General features: G+C 39.5%; 1 protein-coding gene across 1 annotated transcript in view; it reads left to right on the top strand.

Moving 5' to 3' along the window:
- The first annotated feature begins 778 nt into the window (after nt 1-778).
- The window catches only part of hs6st1a (heparan sulfate 6-O-sulfotransferase 1a), a 145568-nt gene continuing 127566 nt past the window's right edge, over nt 779-18780 (top strand). The window contains exon 1 of the mRNA XM_016537177.1: nt 779-1566. Coding sequence (XP_016392663.1) covers nt 1046-1566 — 521 coding nt within the window. The 5' untranslated portion in view covers nt 779-1045. The remainder of the gene's footprint in view (nt 1567-18780) is intronic.

Here is an 18780-nt window from a genome sequence, read left to right as displayed (position 1 = left end):
AAAAGCAGATAACTCCACATTTCATGTTTCAAAGTTGAACAAAAACACTCGTTTAATCTTTGTAATCTCCTCAGCTGATTCAGCAGGTTCCATGAAAAAGTTTTAGCTTTTATTTTCCTTTTATGCTCTAAAGAAGATATCAAGGTTTCATCAAGTTTGTCGAAATTATCCATCCTCATAATTTTTAACTGCCCCATAACTGCCTGCTGTGTGCGACAAGGGCGTTGTCTGTTTCTGCTGTAAAACATGAACTCGCGATGCCTTGACAGTGGACAATACTAACTTTTGTGACAACATTTGTTTAGGGTTAAGAACATGATATATTTGTAGAATATTGCACGGCAGTCAGTTATTTTTTTTTAAATGTGGCGTTTATTGGTTTTTGCAAATGAACTCTTTGCATGATTCAAGTCATTTCAAGATTCATTTCTATTTGGACGCAACTAAAAGAGGTAATAGTGAGATGTGGGAGATTTTTAGTAACTAGTTTGAGGCATTCAGGCAGATTCATGATGCACCTTTTCGAATTTTTGTTTTTATAATTTATAATTTTAATTTTTATTGTGTTTTTATTTTATTTTATGTTTTATTGTCGATTGTTTCTCCTTTTTATTTATTTATTTCTATTTGTTTTTTTTGAGGAGGCACTGGCTGCTTTGCTTCATGGGAAAAAACGCCGCTGAGTTTAGAGAAATATCATAATGCAAAAGGAGTCGCGGACGTTCACTAGAAACAAAACATTGTGCTCGTTTGTGTTTGAGAGAGTGGAGCGCGCGCGTGTGTTGGGAAAGTGGGTGTCGCTGTGCACGCTGCTGGATGAGCTTCAGAGCGATGTGTAGAGGACTTTAAACACACCGTGTCATACAGTGGTGGAAGGAGGGAGATCGTGGATCGTATACTGCAACACTTCTGATGCAATGAGTCCGACCGTTTCCATCCTGATCCAGTGTGTCTGACGATTCACTTTCCGCGCGCGATGCTCTGACTGCCGTGTGTTTATATATGGAGACACCCTAAAAAACAGTCAACCGGGAAATGGTAACACATGAACCTCCTCACTGGAAGGAACATGGTTGAGAGGAGCAGTAAATTTCTGTTCATCGTTGTCGGCTCGGTTCTGTTCATGCTGATTTTGTATCAGTACGTGGCTCCGGGGATGATGAACTTCGGCTCTCCGCACGGGTACATGCTGGAAGACGATGCGGATCTCTTCCCGACTCCTGATCCACATTACGTGAAGAAATTCTATTTCCCCATCAGGGATCTGGAGCGGACTGTGGATTTTGAAATCAAAGGGGATGATGTGATCGTGTTCCTCCACATCCAGAAGACCGGAGGCACCACGTTCGGGAGGCACCTGGTCCAGAACGTCAGGCTGGAGGTTCCGTGCGACTGTAGACCGGGACAGAAGAAGTGTACCTGTTACCGACCCAATAGGAAAGAGACCTGGCTCTTCTCTCGGTTCTCCACCGGATGGAGTTGTGGCTTACACGCGGACTGGACCGAACTGACCAACTGCGTACCGGGGGTTTTGAACAAAAAGGAGAACAGCATGAAAAACCAAAGGTGATGCTTGTGTAGAATTGTTTTGTCTGAAGTGTTGGCTGTATCTCAAAACCCCTTGAGCTCTCTACCAAAAACGTTTGGGACATCATAGGCGTGTGCAGTCACAAAATACTGTCTCAAAGGGATTTGAGGCACAGCCAGTGTGTAGAAGAACTTTAGCGAGTACAGAATAACACTTGCCCTCATCTGCGGTATACAAAACTATACAGTAATAATTATGCATAAATTCACTGGTTACATTGGCTTTTCATACTACTCTTGGGTTAACCTCTTTTAAAACTTTGGGTAAAGGCCAGTTTTAACCCTGGGTTAAACGGTTCACATTGTAAAGAAGGTTAGCACTGCTTTTAACCCTAGATTAACCCTGACACGCGATGCTACAACGTAAACTTTGCTTTGTTTCACAGAACTAATCGTTGCCTGGGTTGCGTACGTATATGTGGGGCGGAGCTATCAAAATAGGGGCAATACCCTTTTGGGGTAGGGGTGTGTTTGTTTTGGTGATTTCAAATATCAACATTGGCTACCAGAAATCACTTACCCTGCCTTTAAATATTCACGCACTTACATAGGCTATGTATGTCGCGTAAACTTTCAAGCGCTGTTTAAAGGGTTAGTTCACCCAAAAATGAAAATTCTGTCATTAATTACTCACTCTCATGTCGTTCTAAACCCGTAAGACCTCTGTTCATCTTCGGAACACAAATTAAGATATTTTTGATGAATTCTGAGAGCTCTCTGACCCTCCATAGGCAGCAATGCAATTACCACAATCAAGGTTCAGAAACGTAGCAAGGAAATCAGTAAAATAATCCATGTGACACGGAGGAGACAAATTGTTGAAAAAAAGTTGTTATTTTTCTTTTCTTTTCTATCCCTTTAAGTGTCTTACGAGAAAGGGTTAAAATGCTGAACAGTGATGGTGGCGCGACTACTGAAAAAGTATCATATGTTTTAGCAGACTATACACAAGCACAGTAGATCTACTTGGTGACATTTGAACGGTGGGCAAGCGTTTTTTAAAACAGGCCACGTGCTGTTTTCCCACCTCAAACCAGTGTCATTGACATCATACATATGCAAAGAGCGTTAAACCATAGGTTGTAAGTGTACAGAGTGATAAATCGGAAACCTGACCACTCAGGGTATGGTATGAACAATGTGAAACATGAAACAAGATAACCCAGGATTAAGTTTTCTTGGGGTTAAAACTGACAAAAGGGTTAACGATTTCAAGTGTGAAAAGCCCAGTGATGTTGAGTCTAGTTGGATTTCTGTGGTTACATGAAACTGGATGGCAACCTTTCAAAAAATGAACATGGAAACCATCGTAGGCCTATACCATAGTATTTTACTACATGTAAAAATTCAGAAAAGATACTGTTACTTGAGCTAACTTCATTCAAACAGATTAAGAAAGCATTAGAAATTACTATTGGCTCATACTAATGTAATGCATTTTGGACAAAACTATGTTTTGTTTACCATGTTAAAGTTTTGTAAGGTAAAGCTCTCATGGTGCCTGTCCTTCGATTTCAGGTGGAAAACAGAACTGGTTGTGTTTGTGTCATTCGATTTTGCATGTTTTTGTTTTCTCCAGTGATGGAGGTGGAAAATTACTGTGTTGTAAAACAGCCCCTTGTAAACACTGTAGTGAACACTGGCTGCCAGGATAGTGGTTACAGGACTCACCACATCAGGACACTCCAAAGCAGTCATGTCAGGAATAACCGGCCAGCGGCCACTGGTAGTCAGTGTCATCTTGTTTTGTATTTTGGTTAAGAAATGGCTTAATTACCTTTCCCGAATGGATATATGGTGGTCTCATAAAAGCATTTAGACCCACAGCTAGTGGGCATAGGTTACAGTTTGTGGAATGTATTACGCTTACTTTTGCAGTGATGTGAAATCCATCTCAGAGCCATGTACGTAGACTGTTTTAGTTTTTAATAGGATTTTGTAGATTAAATTATCTAAGGTCTGCAAAGTCAAATACATCAGATCAGATTTAGCAAATAATCACCAGCCCGACTCCTCTTCCTGAAAGAACACAGTCTAGTTCCAACATCCCCTCGAGTGTAAAACATCCCTCGTATCACAGCGATGCCATTACTCTTGTTGCTTTTGGCGACCTTAGGAATGCAGCACTGATATGGATGCACATTCCTCTCCTTGATTAATCTCTCCTGTGATAAAGGCAGACAGACCACACCAGTGCTATTCTCCCCTAATTCATCACGCATGTGTACATGTTCGTTTTGTCTGTGAAATTAGCACAGGGTCAGCGGTAAAAGAGGTGAGAGGAGTTTTGTCATTTCGCATTTTTAATATCTGCATTATTCTGATAATTAGATGGGGAAATACTGTGCGTAGATAATTCAGATTTGATATGCTGCTTTGTTCAAGTGCTCTTTTTACATTAGTTACAGTGATTTCAAAGGGCCAATGTAGGGTGAATTGAAACTTTGTTCATTGCTATGTCTTGAAGCTGTAGGGAGATTTTTTTATCTGTAAAAATTCTTAGAATTTGGGTGCTTTAGGAAAATTAAAAGGATGAATAAAAATTTTACAAAAGGCAATTGAGCCGGGATGGTGGTCACATAGGGAGGCTGAGAAAAGCGGCACTATTTATGACCCGTGAAATCTCTTGTGGAGATTTTGAGCTGCTGAGGACTGCTGGGCTGTTTGTCTCGCTATGGTTGTGTTTTTAGACTTGTGTTTTTAATACAACCAAATATTATTGTGAACTGTCATATTTTATGCTTGTATATCTGGCCTACAAGTTAAAAAAAAAACTTTGTTAGTTGCCAGATTACCAGACTGCACGTTATAGATTGTTGTTCGTAATAACAGTTTTTTTCGTCATTGAACATTTCACAGGGATGTGCGTTCATTTTAATGGTAATTTTGTGCGTTGTTATTGTCAGAAGATCAGCAAGTATGTGGAACTTCTTAATTTACATTTTTGTGAGTAATTCATTAAAAAAGAACCGTTCATAAGGGTCATTTGTTTGTGAATCACACTTTGTTGTTCGGTTGCATCTGCTATCATTTTACTTGCAGACTGAAGCCCTAATTATTATAGGTGTTGTCATGATGTTGACAATTAATTTGAAAGTTTACTTCACATTTAGAATGGTGGTGAAATGCTTTTTTTTGTGGTAGACCGATACATCGCCAAGGCTGCTGTATATTGGAAGTTATTAGGATTTTTAATTTACTGGACTGACTGTTTTTCTGTTTGGTCTTCAAATTAAATGGTGTGATATCATATATTATATCAGCTTTATATTGGCCATCAGCTATCCTGCTCTCTAAAATATCAGTACTGGTCATCAAAAAAAATCCATATTGGTTGATCACTACTTGTTTTTTTTTCTGAACGATTTTAAGATGTGTACTTCACCCTTACCCTCTTCAGTCTTAATTGCTTATTCGTGAGATTAGGTGCACGTTGGGCGGTCACAGCACAGAGTTTAACACCTGTTGTGAGTCCAGTGAGTTTCAGTTCATGGAAGCCAGCGCCATTCCCAGCAACAGGCAGGAAGCCATCTGACAGCTGTGCCAATCTCGTGCTTGTTAGACATGTTTAACGGGCTTGTTTACATTTAAATCTCTCTCGGCTCCTGAGACTTTGGAAGCGATGCCCGCTCCCCTCTTCGTGGCCATTAATGTGGCGAAGGACAAGCTTTTAATTACACATAGGTCTTATTATGATTGTTGGGATTTCTAGAGTCACATTTTCCAAATCGAATTCATGCCATGCTGCTTCCCCGGGGACCTGGCGGACATGAGAGCGATGGGGGCATTTTAATTGCTTAACGAGATGTGTATCACCACATTCTCATTGAGGCACCGGTTTCAGTCAGGAAGCCATCTGGCGAGTGGTGTGTGTTGCTCTCAGGCATGAAGCACAGGGGTTTCTGATAGACCAGTGAATGGAGACCAGAGGAGAGTGACGTCTCGTGTGGGTGTGAGGTGTGAGAATGTTTCCCACAGCGAGTGGGTGTGCAGTCAGCCACCAGCGGTTGTGTTTTACCCACCCCAATGGTGGACTACCAGTCTGTGGCCCCGCTGCTCTAGACAGGATGTAATCTGTTTAATGAAGGGTCTGCGTCTGCTCTTTGGCCGATATGCTCAGTAAGAATCGGTGAAAGGGGGCTGCTGTCTGTTTGACGCCCCTTAAAGAAAATTCATCATCTCCTCGCCCTTATGTTGTTCAGAACTAGAGATGCAATGATTCTGTTAGATAAATAGCTGATAATCATTTTTATGTTATGGCTGATAGCTGATATTAACATTCTATTTTGTTTAAATGAACAATGAAGCACTTAAAAATTACTTTAAATGCCAAAAGTGAATTTAGGAATCATTAGGCAACATTATAGTGCACAGTATGAAAATAGATAAATAGCTGATAATCATTTTTATGTTATGGCTGATAGCTGATATTAACATTCTATTTTGTTTAAATGAACAATGAAGCACTTAAAAATTACTTTAAATTGAATTTAGGAATCATTAGGCAACATTATAGTGCACAGTATGAAAAATGTATATTCATTTTGAGATTTGCTAAAGATTACCATATTGGCCCGAATATAAGACGACCCTGATTATAAGACGACCCCCCTTTTTCCAGATGTACCTTTTGGAAAAAGGCTTTTTAAAAACCAAATCTTGTTTTTTCTCAGTAAAACACATTTTGTCTTCAATTATTTTCATATTGCATATTTTTCCTATTTTAATTTTTGTTTTGAAAGTATGGTAAAAACTGTTCAAATGTACCAACAATCACATTTAAAAAATATGCACTTTTTGATATACCATAAAAAAACAAAAAACTGGTAGCCCATCTGAATTAGGACATTTAGGCTATCCATCTAATAGTAGCCTTCCAAAATCTTATTAACAGTAGAAGTTAAATCTTTCTGTAGTCTTCAAATCACAAAGGGAGTTTGGTCCCATCAGGGTAACGTGACAGTCACGACTCGTGCAGCTGTAAGGTTTTCTTTTTCTTTTGTTTTTACTCGCGATCTTTACAACACGCATTACATTACGTATTTCATGGCACACTCGTTTTATGCGTATTTGGCGCCACCTATTGTTGTGGGTGTATTATTGACATGTCAAAGTCTAGACCCTGAATATAAGACGACCGCGTTTTTTCAGATGTATTTCCAAGAAAAAAACATTGTCTTATATTCGGGTCAATACGGTACATTTAACAGTATAATGAAGTAAAAAAACAAAAAAACTATTTGCAAATATAATGCATGTTCTTACTTAAAATGTATGCTTTCTTTTAACTCTTTCCAAAAAAATGACTTTTCAATATTCGAAAAAAAATCCAGTTTGCCTTTTTTTTATACATCAAAGTTGAAGATGACCACTGGCTGTCAGGCTCCAAAAATAATCATGAAAGTTTTCTGTTTGACTCTTCTGCTACTGTGTGAGGCTATTATGTTGCTTTCATAACAGAATTCTCATTTATGGTTGAATTGTCTCTTTAAGTAATCTATTTGACGTGATTTCTCATTTCTAGCCATCATAGATGAAGATAGAATCCCAGTTGGGGGGCAGCCTGGTTAGGAGGCCTGGCGCAGTGATCAAGCAGACACAATTAACTTGAAATGACAAGGTGCCGATAGGGTACCAGACCACGTTGTCATGTTCCTGTTATACTAGACATTTATTGTGATTATTTAGGGGGAAAATGAAATTGTACTTTATATTGGCATGCAGTTGTGAGCTGCAAAGAGTAATTTGCTAATTATCATATTAGGCCTCTATGAACTTGCATTCAAGATCATGGAGGGAGAAAGATCTGTCATCTAATTATAAAAAATAAAAAAAAAATAGATGAAATGGATGTCTTAGTTGAAAATCCAATTTAGAAAACAAGAGAAAATATTTGAAAAAAGGTGTTATGACAACTTAAAAAATTCAGATATGACATTAATCGAATATGAAATTTTGGTTAGTGGCCTCCGACTTTTGGACCTCACTGTATGTGTATCTATAAATACTGTATGTATTCTCCTGGGAAATTGCCCGTGTGTGTTTTTTTGTTTTCTGTGAGCGATGAGAGAGGATTCTGGGCTGTGTGCACCTACTGTCACTTTTTTCCCATGTCCTGTCTATTTAAAGATATTGCAGCAGATTTTGAGTCTCAGTCCAATAATCTGGCACAGAAAAATCCTGCAGTACTGCTGTCAGTCTTTTCTTTTAATTTCGTATATATCCACACTCATTTCTTCAGCCTCTCTCTCTTTCACTCTCCCTCCATCTCTTCCTGTTCCTTCAGCGGTGTCAGTGTCTAATCAAACAGGCAAGATAATTTTCCACACTGTAGCTTTATGGATATGGGCAGCACAGTATACCCCAAGCGTGACTAGAACATTAGAGGGAATGTATTTTCATGGAAGATTTACTGTAATTTCTAAAATGGCAGGCCCTACTAATGGACAACTGGCTTCTGTATTGTGAATAACAATATTTGGTGTACAGGACACCCCCACAGTCTCCCATCATGGTGTCATGGAACAATTAAATTCTGTTTAGTCTATGTTATTTAGACCTTTGATTTTAGAGCTCCAGTTTTTCTTTAAAACCTCATAGCCTGGATCACTGTAGATTTTTGCACCTGAAGTCACTATAAGTGGACAGGTCATCATCACACTCACTGTCTGTAGGTTGAAGGTTGTAGGTGTGCAAATGGACTGTAATCATACAGGCTAAAACTTGAAAGGGGTAGTGAAAACATGGAATAATGCGAGCAACAAGAATTGAGCATGTAAACGCTTGAATCTGACCATTTTCCCAATTTAATTAAAGGAATAGTTCAACAAAAAAAAAAGAGTTGCTGAATATTTAGTCACCCTCTGGCCATCCATAGATGAGTTTGTTTCTTCATGAAATTTAGCATTGCATCACTTGTTCACCAGTGGATCCTCTGCAGTGAATGGGTGCCTTCAGAATGAGAGCTGATCAAGCATCACAATAATCCACAAGTAGCTTCTGTTTTTGCATGTAAACAGTGCTTGATATTTGCATATTTCTCTCCTGATTCAGACAAGACAACTTTTTCACTGGAGAAAGCAATATTATATAGAAGTCTCATATTTAAATATACATTTTCTTCCTAATTTTTATTTTTAGGTGAACTATTCCTTTAAAAATACCTTGCACAAATGCACAGTGCTGGGATGCGTATGTTTACATACCATTTATGTCATATGAATGTGCAAATGTTTATTTACATCTCATGTCTTACAAACTGGTCAATGGACGAAACAGTCAGCTTTCTTTTTAGATAAGTCGTCAAGGCAGAAGTGACAATAATACTTGTAGTAGCTCCGGAGATGAAATTGCGATGGCTTTTTTAAAGTTTTGTTTGTAAACGAATATGTGAATCAGATTGCAGTGTTAAACGTTCATATAAAAAGAGCGTTTTTAGAATCTGAAATCAGATTGTATTCATTCTGACTGATGAAAATTAGTACTTGTAAACGCACCTTGTGTGGTTCAGTCAACTCCATGTTTTCTCGAGGTACTTTAGAGTTCTGGTGGTTAATATGGCACAGTAGATGATAGTGAGAAATGTGTGGAGCACAAAGCACCATTGGTCTAAAGAAATTAGCAGAAGCTCTCAAGTAGTGCTTGATATTGGATGAAGATGTTCTTCAGTACAGTCAGTTCTTGAAGATGTTGTTCTCCATATTTGGCAACGAGGACTAGAAAGCCACATTGCGACTGTTATAGGTCTAGCCCTTTGCTTAAGAGTGTGTGTGCATATTGGTTTGCCGGTCCACAAATTATAGTCTGATGTGGTTAGCGGTTGTGTGATCTTTGTGGTTTGGAGGTCAGTAGCTCAGAGCTTATAAAATCCTCCAGCTCTCCGTGTGAACCCGGATTCTGGCTCTGGGAGAGTGAGCCAGATGGCTTGGCGGTCTCCAGATCTGCTTGGAGCAGAAAGCGGAGGTTCTGACAGGCCAGTTTTTCCCGGGCCGGTAAGAAAAAGCGCTTGGAGGCAGGCCTGATCGCAGCAGCCTGACCTCGATGTGTTAATCCCATCAGATCAGTGTGGATTAAATACAGGCTGCTCAAAGCCCGTTATGTGGTAATGTGGAATCAGTGCCCGCCCACCATGAAATCAAGAGACCCATGCTTTCGGACGAATGGCTCTAAGAAAGTTTGATTTCTATGTTTGTGTCCTTTCCGCATTTTTACTTCCATTGTTTTATGTATAATTTATCTTCAAATTGTATTCACAATTAGATATTCTAGGTCTAGGGGTTGAGACACAATGGTTGACTAATTGTCCTACAGCTGACTAGACTACTAGTGAAGTTGACTATTAGATACCTTTCTTTAATTTTAAATATTTTTAGCGCAAATAAAAATGCTGCTTAAGTGTGTGCCATAAAATCCTCTCAGTTCTGTCCTGTCAGTTTAACGTGTTAATTAAATTAGTTATGAAAAAATTACGCGATTAAAATATTTGAATGCAGTTAAGGCACTGGCCCCGCCCCCAGACCTGTACGTCATCTTAGTTCATACAGTTGACTGTTGCAACCCACTACATTGCGAGTAAATCACTCGCATATGCGACTAAATCTTCACTCTGGCGACTAAATGATGTCTAATATTAGCCAATTGCTAATAAATTCTCAAATTTTACTCGCCAGTGTGTGAGTTGGAGGCTAAGTATAAGTTTTGTGTGTGTGTGTGTGTGTGTGTATATGTGTGTGTGTATGTATGTGTATGTGTGTGTATATGTGTATGTATATATTTATCAGTCTGGCGAGTAAACAAAAAAATGTACTAGCCAATGGCGATTCAATTGCCAAGGTGTTCGTAGAGGGCTGTGTTGACAAATAGGATGCAGGGTAACAACTCCATAAATGCAGTTATGCCCTAAAATTCAAGATATTGTGGCAAAAATGCCCCTATATGAGAATATTGCGAGAGCAATATGACACAAGTGCTGTTTTGTCATGAATATCACAAGTTTAAATGTGATTTTATACAACAGTTCAGTAAGTTTTTATACAAAAGTTTATTTATCTAAAATGCCATGGCTAAAAATAATCTAAGTTTTAAGAATGTCACAAGATGCATTCTGTTTCATGCCAGTGCGCTTTGTCCAGCTATTTTTGTACGACTCATGTAAATACCCACTAATAAATGTCTAATTCGTGACCAGCGAACTTAAAACCAGCCTAAATACTAGGATTCCTTAAAGGGTTAGTTCACCCAAAAATTCTGACATTAATTACTCACCCTCATGTCGTTTCAAACCCGTAAGACCTTCGTTCGTCTTCGGAACACAAATTAAGATATTTTTGATGGAATCTGAGAGCTGTCTGACCCTGCATAGACAGCAACGCAACTGAAATGTTCCCAAGACCAGAAACGTAGCAAGGAGATCTGTAAAATAATCCATGTGACATCAGGGGTTCAACCGTAATTATGCGAAGCTACGAGAATACTTTTTGTGCACGAAAGAAAAGAAAAAAACTACTTTATTCAACAATTCGTCTCCTCCGCATCACCCTGGTGCCATTTTGGAGAATATCAGCTTGACGTAAACCACGTATGCTGTTCTGTGTCAGCTGCGTCACGCCGGATCTGTTTCCTACGTTGTTTGCGCTTTGATTTGAATGAAAACAACATATACGCGTGACGCAGCTGACACAGAATAGCATACGCTGTTTACGTCCAGCGGATATGAAAATATGTAACTTTGGCAACCCAACGACTGAAAATATGTAACTTTGCACATCCCTTGTAAGGGCATCATAGCAAAGAATGCCTTTCCGCTTCATGTCTATTATAGGATGAAAAGCCGTTTTCATATCACTGGCACTGACTACTGAAAAGCTTCTTGTTTACCTCGTCCTTTGCTGATTATCTTGGCCCAATTCTGCTTGTTGTCTGTGGAGGTTCGGTAATTGCTCGACAGCGTTCAATAGTGTTTCTATTACATAAGATGTTTTTTTCTTCTTTTTTCAAAGAAAGTCTTGCGCTAAGAGGTGCTATCACTCACATTTCAGAGAGAGTGTGTTTTTTTTTGTCATCTGACATCTCAACTGTGTGAAGACAAAGTGCTAACAGAGATTATAAGTGTGTGTGAACTGATCTAGGCTAGTTCAAGGGAAGGTTGTGACGGGCTGCCGGTGTTTTAGGATCAGCATACTAAGGCCCAATCCCAATTCTACCCCTTAGCCCTTCCCCTTTCCTGTCTCAATTCTCTTTTGGTTGGAGGGGTAGGGGTAAGGGGAAGGGCCAGACAGCCCTTCAATCGAAGATTTTTCGGGACCACACTTCAAATGAAGGGTTATGAATTATCTCAGCATAAACCGGCTTCAGCGGCAACATGGCTGCCCGAGCGAACAAAAAGACACATAAAAATTCTACTGTTCCTAATATTCTGTATGTCGCTCAAAAACAAAATATATCGTGTTCAGCGCAAAAAATGTATATATTTTTTTTTACCCAGTCATTTAAAAATAACACATTTTAGAGCTGTAACGACAATACCGTGAAACCGTGATATTTTTGCTTAAGGTTATCATACCGTCAAAATCTCATACCGGCCCATGCCTAGTAAAGATGACATTGGCCTTAAGTTCTCTGCTGTTGTTTGCAATAAAATTATTGTGTTTTATGCTGTTAATCCTTTATTAATGGCTTACAGTATGAATATAGTATTTATTTGTGATACCAGGTTGAGTTTAAAGCCTTGTGCTGTGCTGAAAATGGTTTACCTAATTTGGTGTTACCAGTAAAAATTGGTTTAAAGTCTCTAATTACGCTATATTTTTGGAACTGATTGGTCATAGGCCTCATTGATCTGAGGTTATGCACCTCAGTTTTTGAGTGAAAAAAGCATTATTTGTGGATAATTTTGGCAATGTTTAAATGTGCGTAAGCTCAGATCAATGAGGCCTATACAATCAATCAGTTCCAAAAACAAAAAAAAGGTACATTTGTGTGTGTGTGTGTGTGTGTTTGTATGTGACCCCGGACCACAAAACCAGTCATAAGTCACACGGGTATATTTGTAACAATAGTCAACAATACATTGTATCTGTCAAAATTATCGATTTTTCTTTTATGCCAAAAATCATTAGGATATTAAGTAAAGATCATGTTCCATGAAGATATTTTGTACATTTCCTACCATAAATACATCAAAACTTCATTTTTGATTAGTAATATGCATTGCTAAGAACTTCATTTGGACAACTTTAAAAGTGATTTTCTCAATATTTAGACTTTTTTGCACCCTCAGATTCCAGAGTTTCAAATAGTTGTTTCTCAGTCAAATATTGTCATATCCTAACAAACCATACATCAATGGAATGCTTTTTTTTCTTTTTAAACTGCTGACTGCTAGAGAATGACACACTTGGTCACTTTTTTATTTTTGTAATTTATAATGTTTTTTTTCTTTTTCCCCTGTTGTTTTACCTCACAGCCAGGCCAGTTTCTCAACTTACTTGCAAGTGCCTGGCTGCTGTCTGATAATATGGATCTTGTGGCCCGTGAAGAGAAACGTGCCCTTGAGCTGGACCTAATGTCGGCACTGCATGAATGAGCGCTTCAGTGCCTCCTCTATCTCTAATGGCTTTTTAATAAACAAAGACTTGACCACCCTTCAGCCTGCCCTTTGTGTTTAGCATAAATGAATACATGAAGATGAACACAACTCTGCTGCTAATGCTAGACTGAACATGTGCTTGCTCTGGTCTTTTTTCTTTCTCTCTTTCTCTTTCTCTCCTGCTGTCGCTTTGTATGTGTGCAGTTTTCTTTATCTTACATCCTTGTTTACAAAACACTCTTGCTTAAAAAAATATTCTCGCTGCTCATATCTGCTTTTCGCTCTTATTACTTTTTTTTCCTCCTGTGTGATTTGGAATCTTGTTCCAATTTTCTTTACTTTTCTAGTTTTGGCCGGTGTAGCCCTTTCCGAACGGACATCGGCTTTGAAGTCTTGTTGTGTGCCACGCTGTCAGGTAAAGCCCTCGGCGATGGCACCAAATTGATTTCCGCATGCTGTGGACAAATTGCCATGCAATGACTAATTAGCAAACATTTTTATAATTCATAATTAGGACCTCCACTCTCCCCGTGTGAATTGGCTTGCTGCCGAGCTTTAATTTGCAAAGCCACGAGTTCTGCTTCAGAATTATAAATTCTCTCATCCTCCCCCAACCCACAGCTGAAGCAGGTGTCTTCACTTTTTCTTGAAGACTTCCTTCTTCAGACCATCTGATATAAGGAGACTGTTCTAGCATTTGTTTCTGTGTAAAAACTTCTGAATATCCTAGGCTGCTTCGGAAACCGGTCCATGATGCATCAAGACAGTGGTGAAAGTTTTACAAGTGAAAACAGAGTTTACATGAACAAGGCCATAATAAAAGATTTTAATACTCATACTTGATTTGGACTTTTCCACCACTGCAAATGTTTCATAGCAGCACTGTAAAACCTACTATAATAGCTGTAACATAGAGTAGCATGTATTCTCTGCGGCCGCGTTAAGTACAATAATAAAAATGTAACTCAGATTTGTATTTTAAGTCCTTTTATGTATTTATTTGATAAGTAGCCATGTAATGAGTGTGATTATGAATTATAAACGCCTTCAGTGTGATACAAGCGATCCTGATCACCCTTTCTGGGTTTATTCGTGATAATGGCCTGCTGACCGTGCATTAGGCTATCTCTTACGTAATGAAGGTAATTCATTAGTGATACAAGCGATCCTGATCACCCTTTCTGGGTTTATTCGTGATAATGGCCTGCTGACCGTGCATTAGGCTATCTCTTACGTAATGAAGGTAATTCTTTTTAAAGCAGAGCCAAAGCAGAAAACCGGTCTGTCTACTGACTTATAACTCACAAGTATGGTACACGTTAATTATCCATTAATATATAATACCAGAGCTGTAGGTAAATGACTAAGAACAAAACAACAGAAGTTTCTTAATAATGACTTTATGCTCATGAGTTTGTCTTGCGGCTATGTTATTTTATTTTATAAAAGCACAGGTTACTGATTTTCAGTACATGTGCCTCCCACTTAACAAGCACAAATGTTAATGAACATTTGCATAACCACACAATTTGCATAACAAGCTCCTTCTTATAAACAGATGTTTTAAAAACATTATAAAAATAATAAGGCTTGCACCCCTTTTAGCAACTTTTGTGCATCTTAGTGTTTGTGATCTAGCTCCTGATGAAATCGTAAATCGGAAAGACTTTTTTTGTTAAATGATGATGAAACTTATGGCAAATGTATTTACTTGATTTTTAGGAACAAATGATGATGATTCTTTTTAAAAATTTTCACATTTTTGGTAAGATGTTAGCGCTGATAGCCTTGTGGGCAGTGTGCCGACATATAGACCTAGTGTTGTTGCGCTACAGGCGTCCCGAGTTCAAATCCAAGCTCAAGGACCTTTCCCGATCCCACCCCCGTCTCTCTCTCCCAATTCGCTTCCTGTCAACTCTAAACTATCCTATCACAATCAATAAAAGACAAAAAATAAAATAAAAATAATAACAAAATGTGTAAGATATTGTGCATGCAAGGTGCGTGCCTTTGTAAACTTTGTAAAATTGATTGATCCATTTTTAAAGATATCTCCTGGTAACCTACTGATGCTCTTTGATAATTGTGATGAGAGGGGCGGGGCCGAGAGCCGTGGGAACGGAGCGAGGCCGGTGGAGTAATTGCTAATGCGCGACACCTGCACACGGTGAGTGGCGCAGGTGTCGCGCATTAGCAATTACTCCACCGGCCTCGCTCCGTTCCCACGGCTCTCGGCCCCGCCCCCACTCGTCACAATAATGTTTATGAGTGGTCAGGGGTGTATCTATAATTAATGCACCTTGCAGTAGTATTGGATCAGTATCCAGTGAAGTGCGAAACATCATCTAGGAGTTGTAGAAAGTAGTTTGAAGCTGCAGTGGTGGCATTGGTTTAGTTGGTTAGTGTGCAATGAAATGTGCTAAAAGATCCTAAAGCACTATCCAGATATGATTCATTTTCTAAACAATGTTTGAGTTATAATTATTGAGGTTGGATTTCTGTAATGAATAGTTCACTCAAAAATGAAAATTTGCTGTAAGTTTACTCACCCTCAGACTATCCAAGATGTAGTGAGTTGTTGTTGTTTTTTTCGTCATCAGAACAGATTTGGAGAAATTTAGCATTAATTCACTTGCTCACCAATGGATTATCTGCAGTGAATTGGTGCTGCAAGAATGAGAGTCCAAAAATGTGTCTTTTCGCTTCACAATGTGGATTATTGAGATGTTTTTATCAGCTGTTTGAACTCTCATTCTAAACAAACTCATATATTGAATGACCTGAGAGTCAGTTTCCAGCTATTTTTTTATTTTTGGGTGAAATATTCCTTTAACAAACTGATTCGGATAGCATTAGGATCTCTGTAGATCTTACCAAGGTGTGAGCATTTGTTGTCTGGATATGGGTGTTATAGCAGATGTATGGCAAACAAATGAAAATGAATATTTCATAGGTATATCAGTTTTGATTTACACTATAGGGAAATTACAATATTTCTTTCCTAATTTCTACACTTGAAAGAGATATTTTAAATTTGGACTGCATTTAAACTGCTAGCTGTCAGCAATTCATACTGCACTTTTAAGCTTTTATTTTGACGGAAATGGCAGTAGAGCTTTTATTTTGAAGGAAAACTCCAGCTTCGGTGAAAACAGTCTTACAAAAACTCGTCTCACTACAAATCTAGTGAAATACTGTATTCATCTGCCACGAAAATGAAGTCTAACTGGTGGCTGTTGCGTTCTCAAACGCGCGCTAAACTCGCAGCACATGAAATAAACGAGTTGACTGCATTCATTCACTGTGAACGGAGTCGTTCTGAGGTGCGGAAAACACCAGCTCACTAGCTGATCGCCTGAACAAAGTGTGCACTTTGCTTTGAAATGCACAGCGTAAACAGACTTGATGAAGGGATTAAAGCCATATTGTGCTTTCGGTTTTAGTTCATTTGACAGATACTGTGCTAAAGCATAATGGCCCAAAACACAACTTTAAAGACATTTATGTTAGAATAAGAAGTTGAAATATATTTTAAAAACTACACATTTTGCCCAGAAGACCTATCGTTTCATATCATCATGTGACTACGATAATATTGAGACAGTTTTGCTATCGCGATATCACGATATTGATGATATCGTTACATTCCTAGATGTAATTATTTAATTATAATATTGTGTATATAATTAAGGGAAGAAATTACTTCTACAGTGGCCATTATGAACCTCCTTCTCTAGTTTTCTTTTTATGTTGGATGCGATGCCAGCACTGTTGTCATTTTATCCAGAAAATTTTGTCTATAAGGAAGATGTACCCGACAGGATTAGTTACAGCATTCAATGAAGATCAAATTAAGTGAAAAGCGTTAGCCGGAAAAACAACAGACAGTTTGCTCCTGTTAAATCCCGACAGAATAAAAATCACCATGCATGTCTGTGAAACTCAAATTTACCTGACCTCATCTGACAAAACTACTTAGTCTTGTCCAAGTTGGGCTTAAGACTCCCAGCCACCCCTTCCCAGTGTCCTGTGCCGCCCCACTCTAGAGAGCACTGAACTTGGGGAGGAAAGTTTATTTGTGGGGACCATATTATGGAACATAATGTTCCCGTATTATGTGCTTTTCTGCTGATACGGCCATGCTGTCGACAACTCCACCGAGCTGGCAGCTCCGTGCGGCGTTATCTGCTAAAGTGAGAGGGAAAGAGAGAGAGAGAACGGGCTTGATTTATTGCCTCTGCAGAGGAGAGCGCGAGAGAGGAGGGGTGAAGAGTGAGAAAGAGAAGCGAGATTCTTTCTTTGGCTCGCTGGAGTTGAGTGAGACAGGTTGGAGTTTGAGCCCGAGTGAAGGAGGAATCCAAATGAATGAAGAGGTGCTGATTTTTCTCCCTCCTCATCTGCAGGAGACTTTTCCAAAACTTCTCTGCTTCTCCACATCCTCTGCGGGCAACCGATTCTTCTGTGTCCTTCTCCTGAGAACCTGTTATAGAACTCATCTGACTGCTGCTCAACAAAAGCCTCTCGGGAATTACCCAGCATGCCTCTCGGTCTGCAGAGAGTTCTGCCTTGATGCTTTTCTGGCGGTGGAGGGAGAGACGCTCCCCCTCTGCTGAAACCCCCGCTGTGTTATTAAGCCCTGTTTGAGTCCAAACTCAGCCATGAGAATTCCAAGATAGCTTGTGTGCAGCTTTTCCCACTTTATTCCTGTGTTTGTTTGCACAGAGAAATTGCATAACACCTGATGTATAATTTGTACGATCGGTTACACATTAGCAATGCCTGACTAGGAAAGTCTAAGCAAATAAACTTTAGTAAATCATTCACTGAATGTAATAGTTGATTCCAGCATCACTTTTACAGAAACATAACGTTGTCAGGATCATGGACTGTCTGTGTCATGCTTTGCCCCTGTTTCTGTTCCTGTTTTTCCTTGTTTGGTCATGTTCCTGTCCTCGTTTAGTTTGATTATGATCCCATGCACTTGTGTTTCCCCAATTATCCCCAGTATTTAAGTCCATGCCTTTGCGTTCTGTGTTTGTTGGGTCTACTTCGTCTGTACATGTGTCATTCCTCGCTTCTGTGTTGGATTACCCCAGTGTTTCGTGAATTAAAAAGACTGCTTATTATACTCCTTGTCTCCATCATTCCTCAGACAGTGTAAGTGTGACAGAAGACCCAACCAAAAATAGTAACCTTCGTTTGTCTACCCTCCGTTTTGTTTTCCGGTTTTACCAAGTGTTTTTTGTTTCCATTGTTCCCTTATGGATCCCCTCGCTCGCCCCAAATTCCTCCTCCTCCTGCTGGAGCAGGAGGAGCGCTCGCTCGAGGCTCATGCAAGACTTTTTCTGGCGATTGCCCATCTCACCACCTACCCAGACGACGCGCATTCTATGACACCAGCCTCAACCCTGCGTGCAGAGCGCCGTCGTCCGAAGATGGCCCTCGAGCGGAATTCACCGCATTTGTGGAGTGGACACTGGCGAGACACAGATCCCCGTTCACCGTCTGTCCCGAGGGGGATCTCGCCAGTATCATCCCGGACCCAGTGCCTAGCCCACCATCTCCCCGCTGCGCGGAGCGCATGCCAGAGCCCACCGCGACCGACG

The sequence above is a fragment of the Sinocyclocheilus rhinocerous genome, unplaced genomic scaffold, assembly GCF_001515625.1.
Source record: "Sinocyclocheilus rhinocerous isolate Xijiao unplaced genomic scaffold, SAMN03320098_v1.1 scaffold427, whole genome shotgun sequence".
In the NCBI taxonomy this organism is placed as follows: domain Eukaryota; kingdom Metazoa; phylum Chordata; class Actinopteri; order Cypriniformes; family Cyprinidae; genus Sinocyclocheilus; species Sinocyclocheilus rhinocerous.
This window is presented reverse-complemented; position numbering and strand designations above follow the sequence as displayed.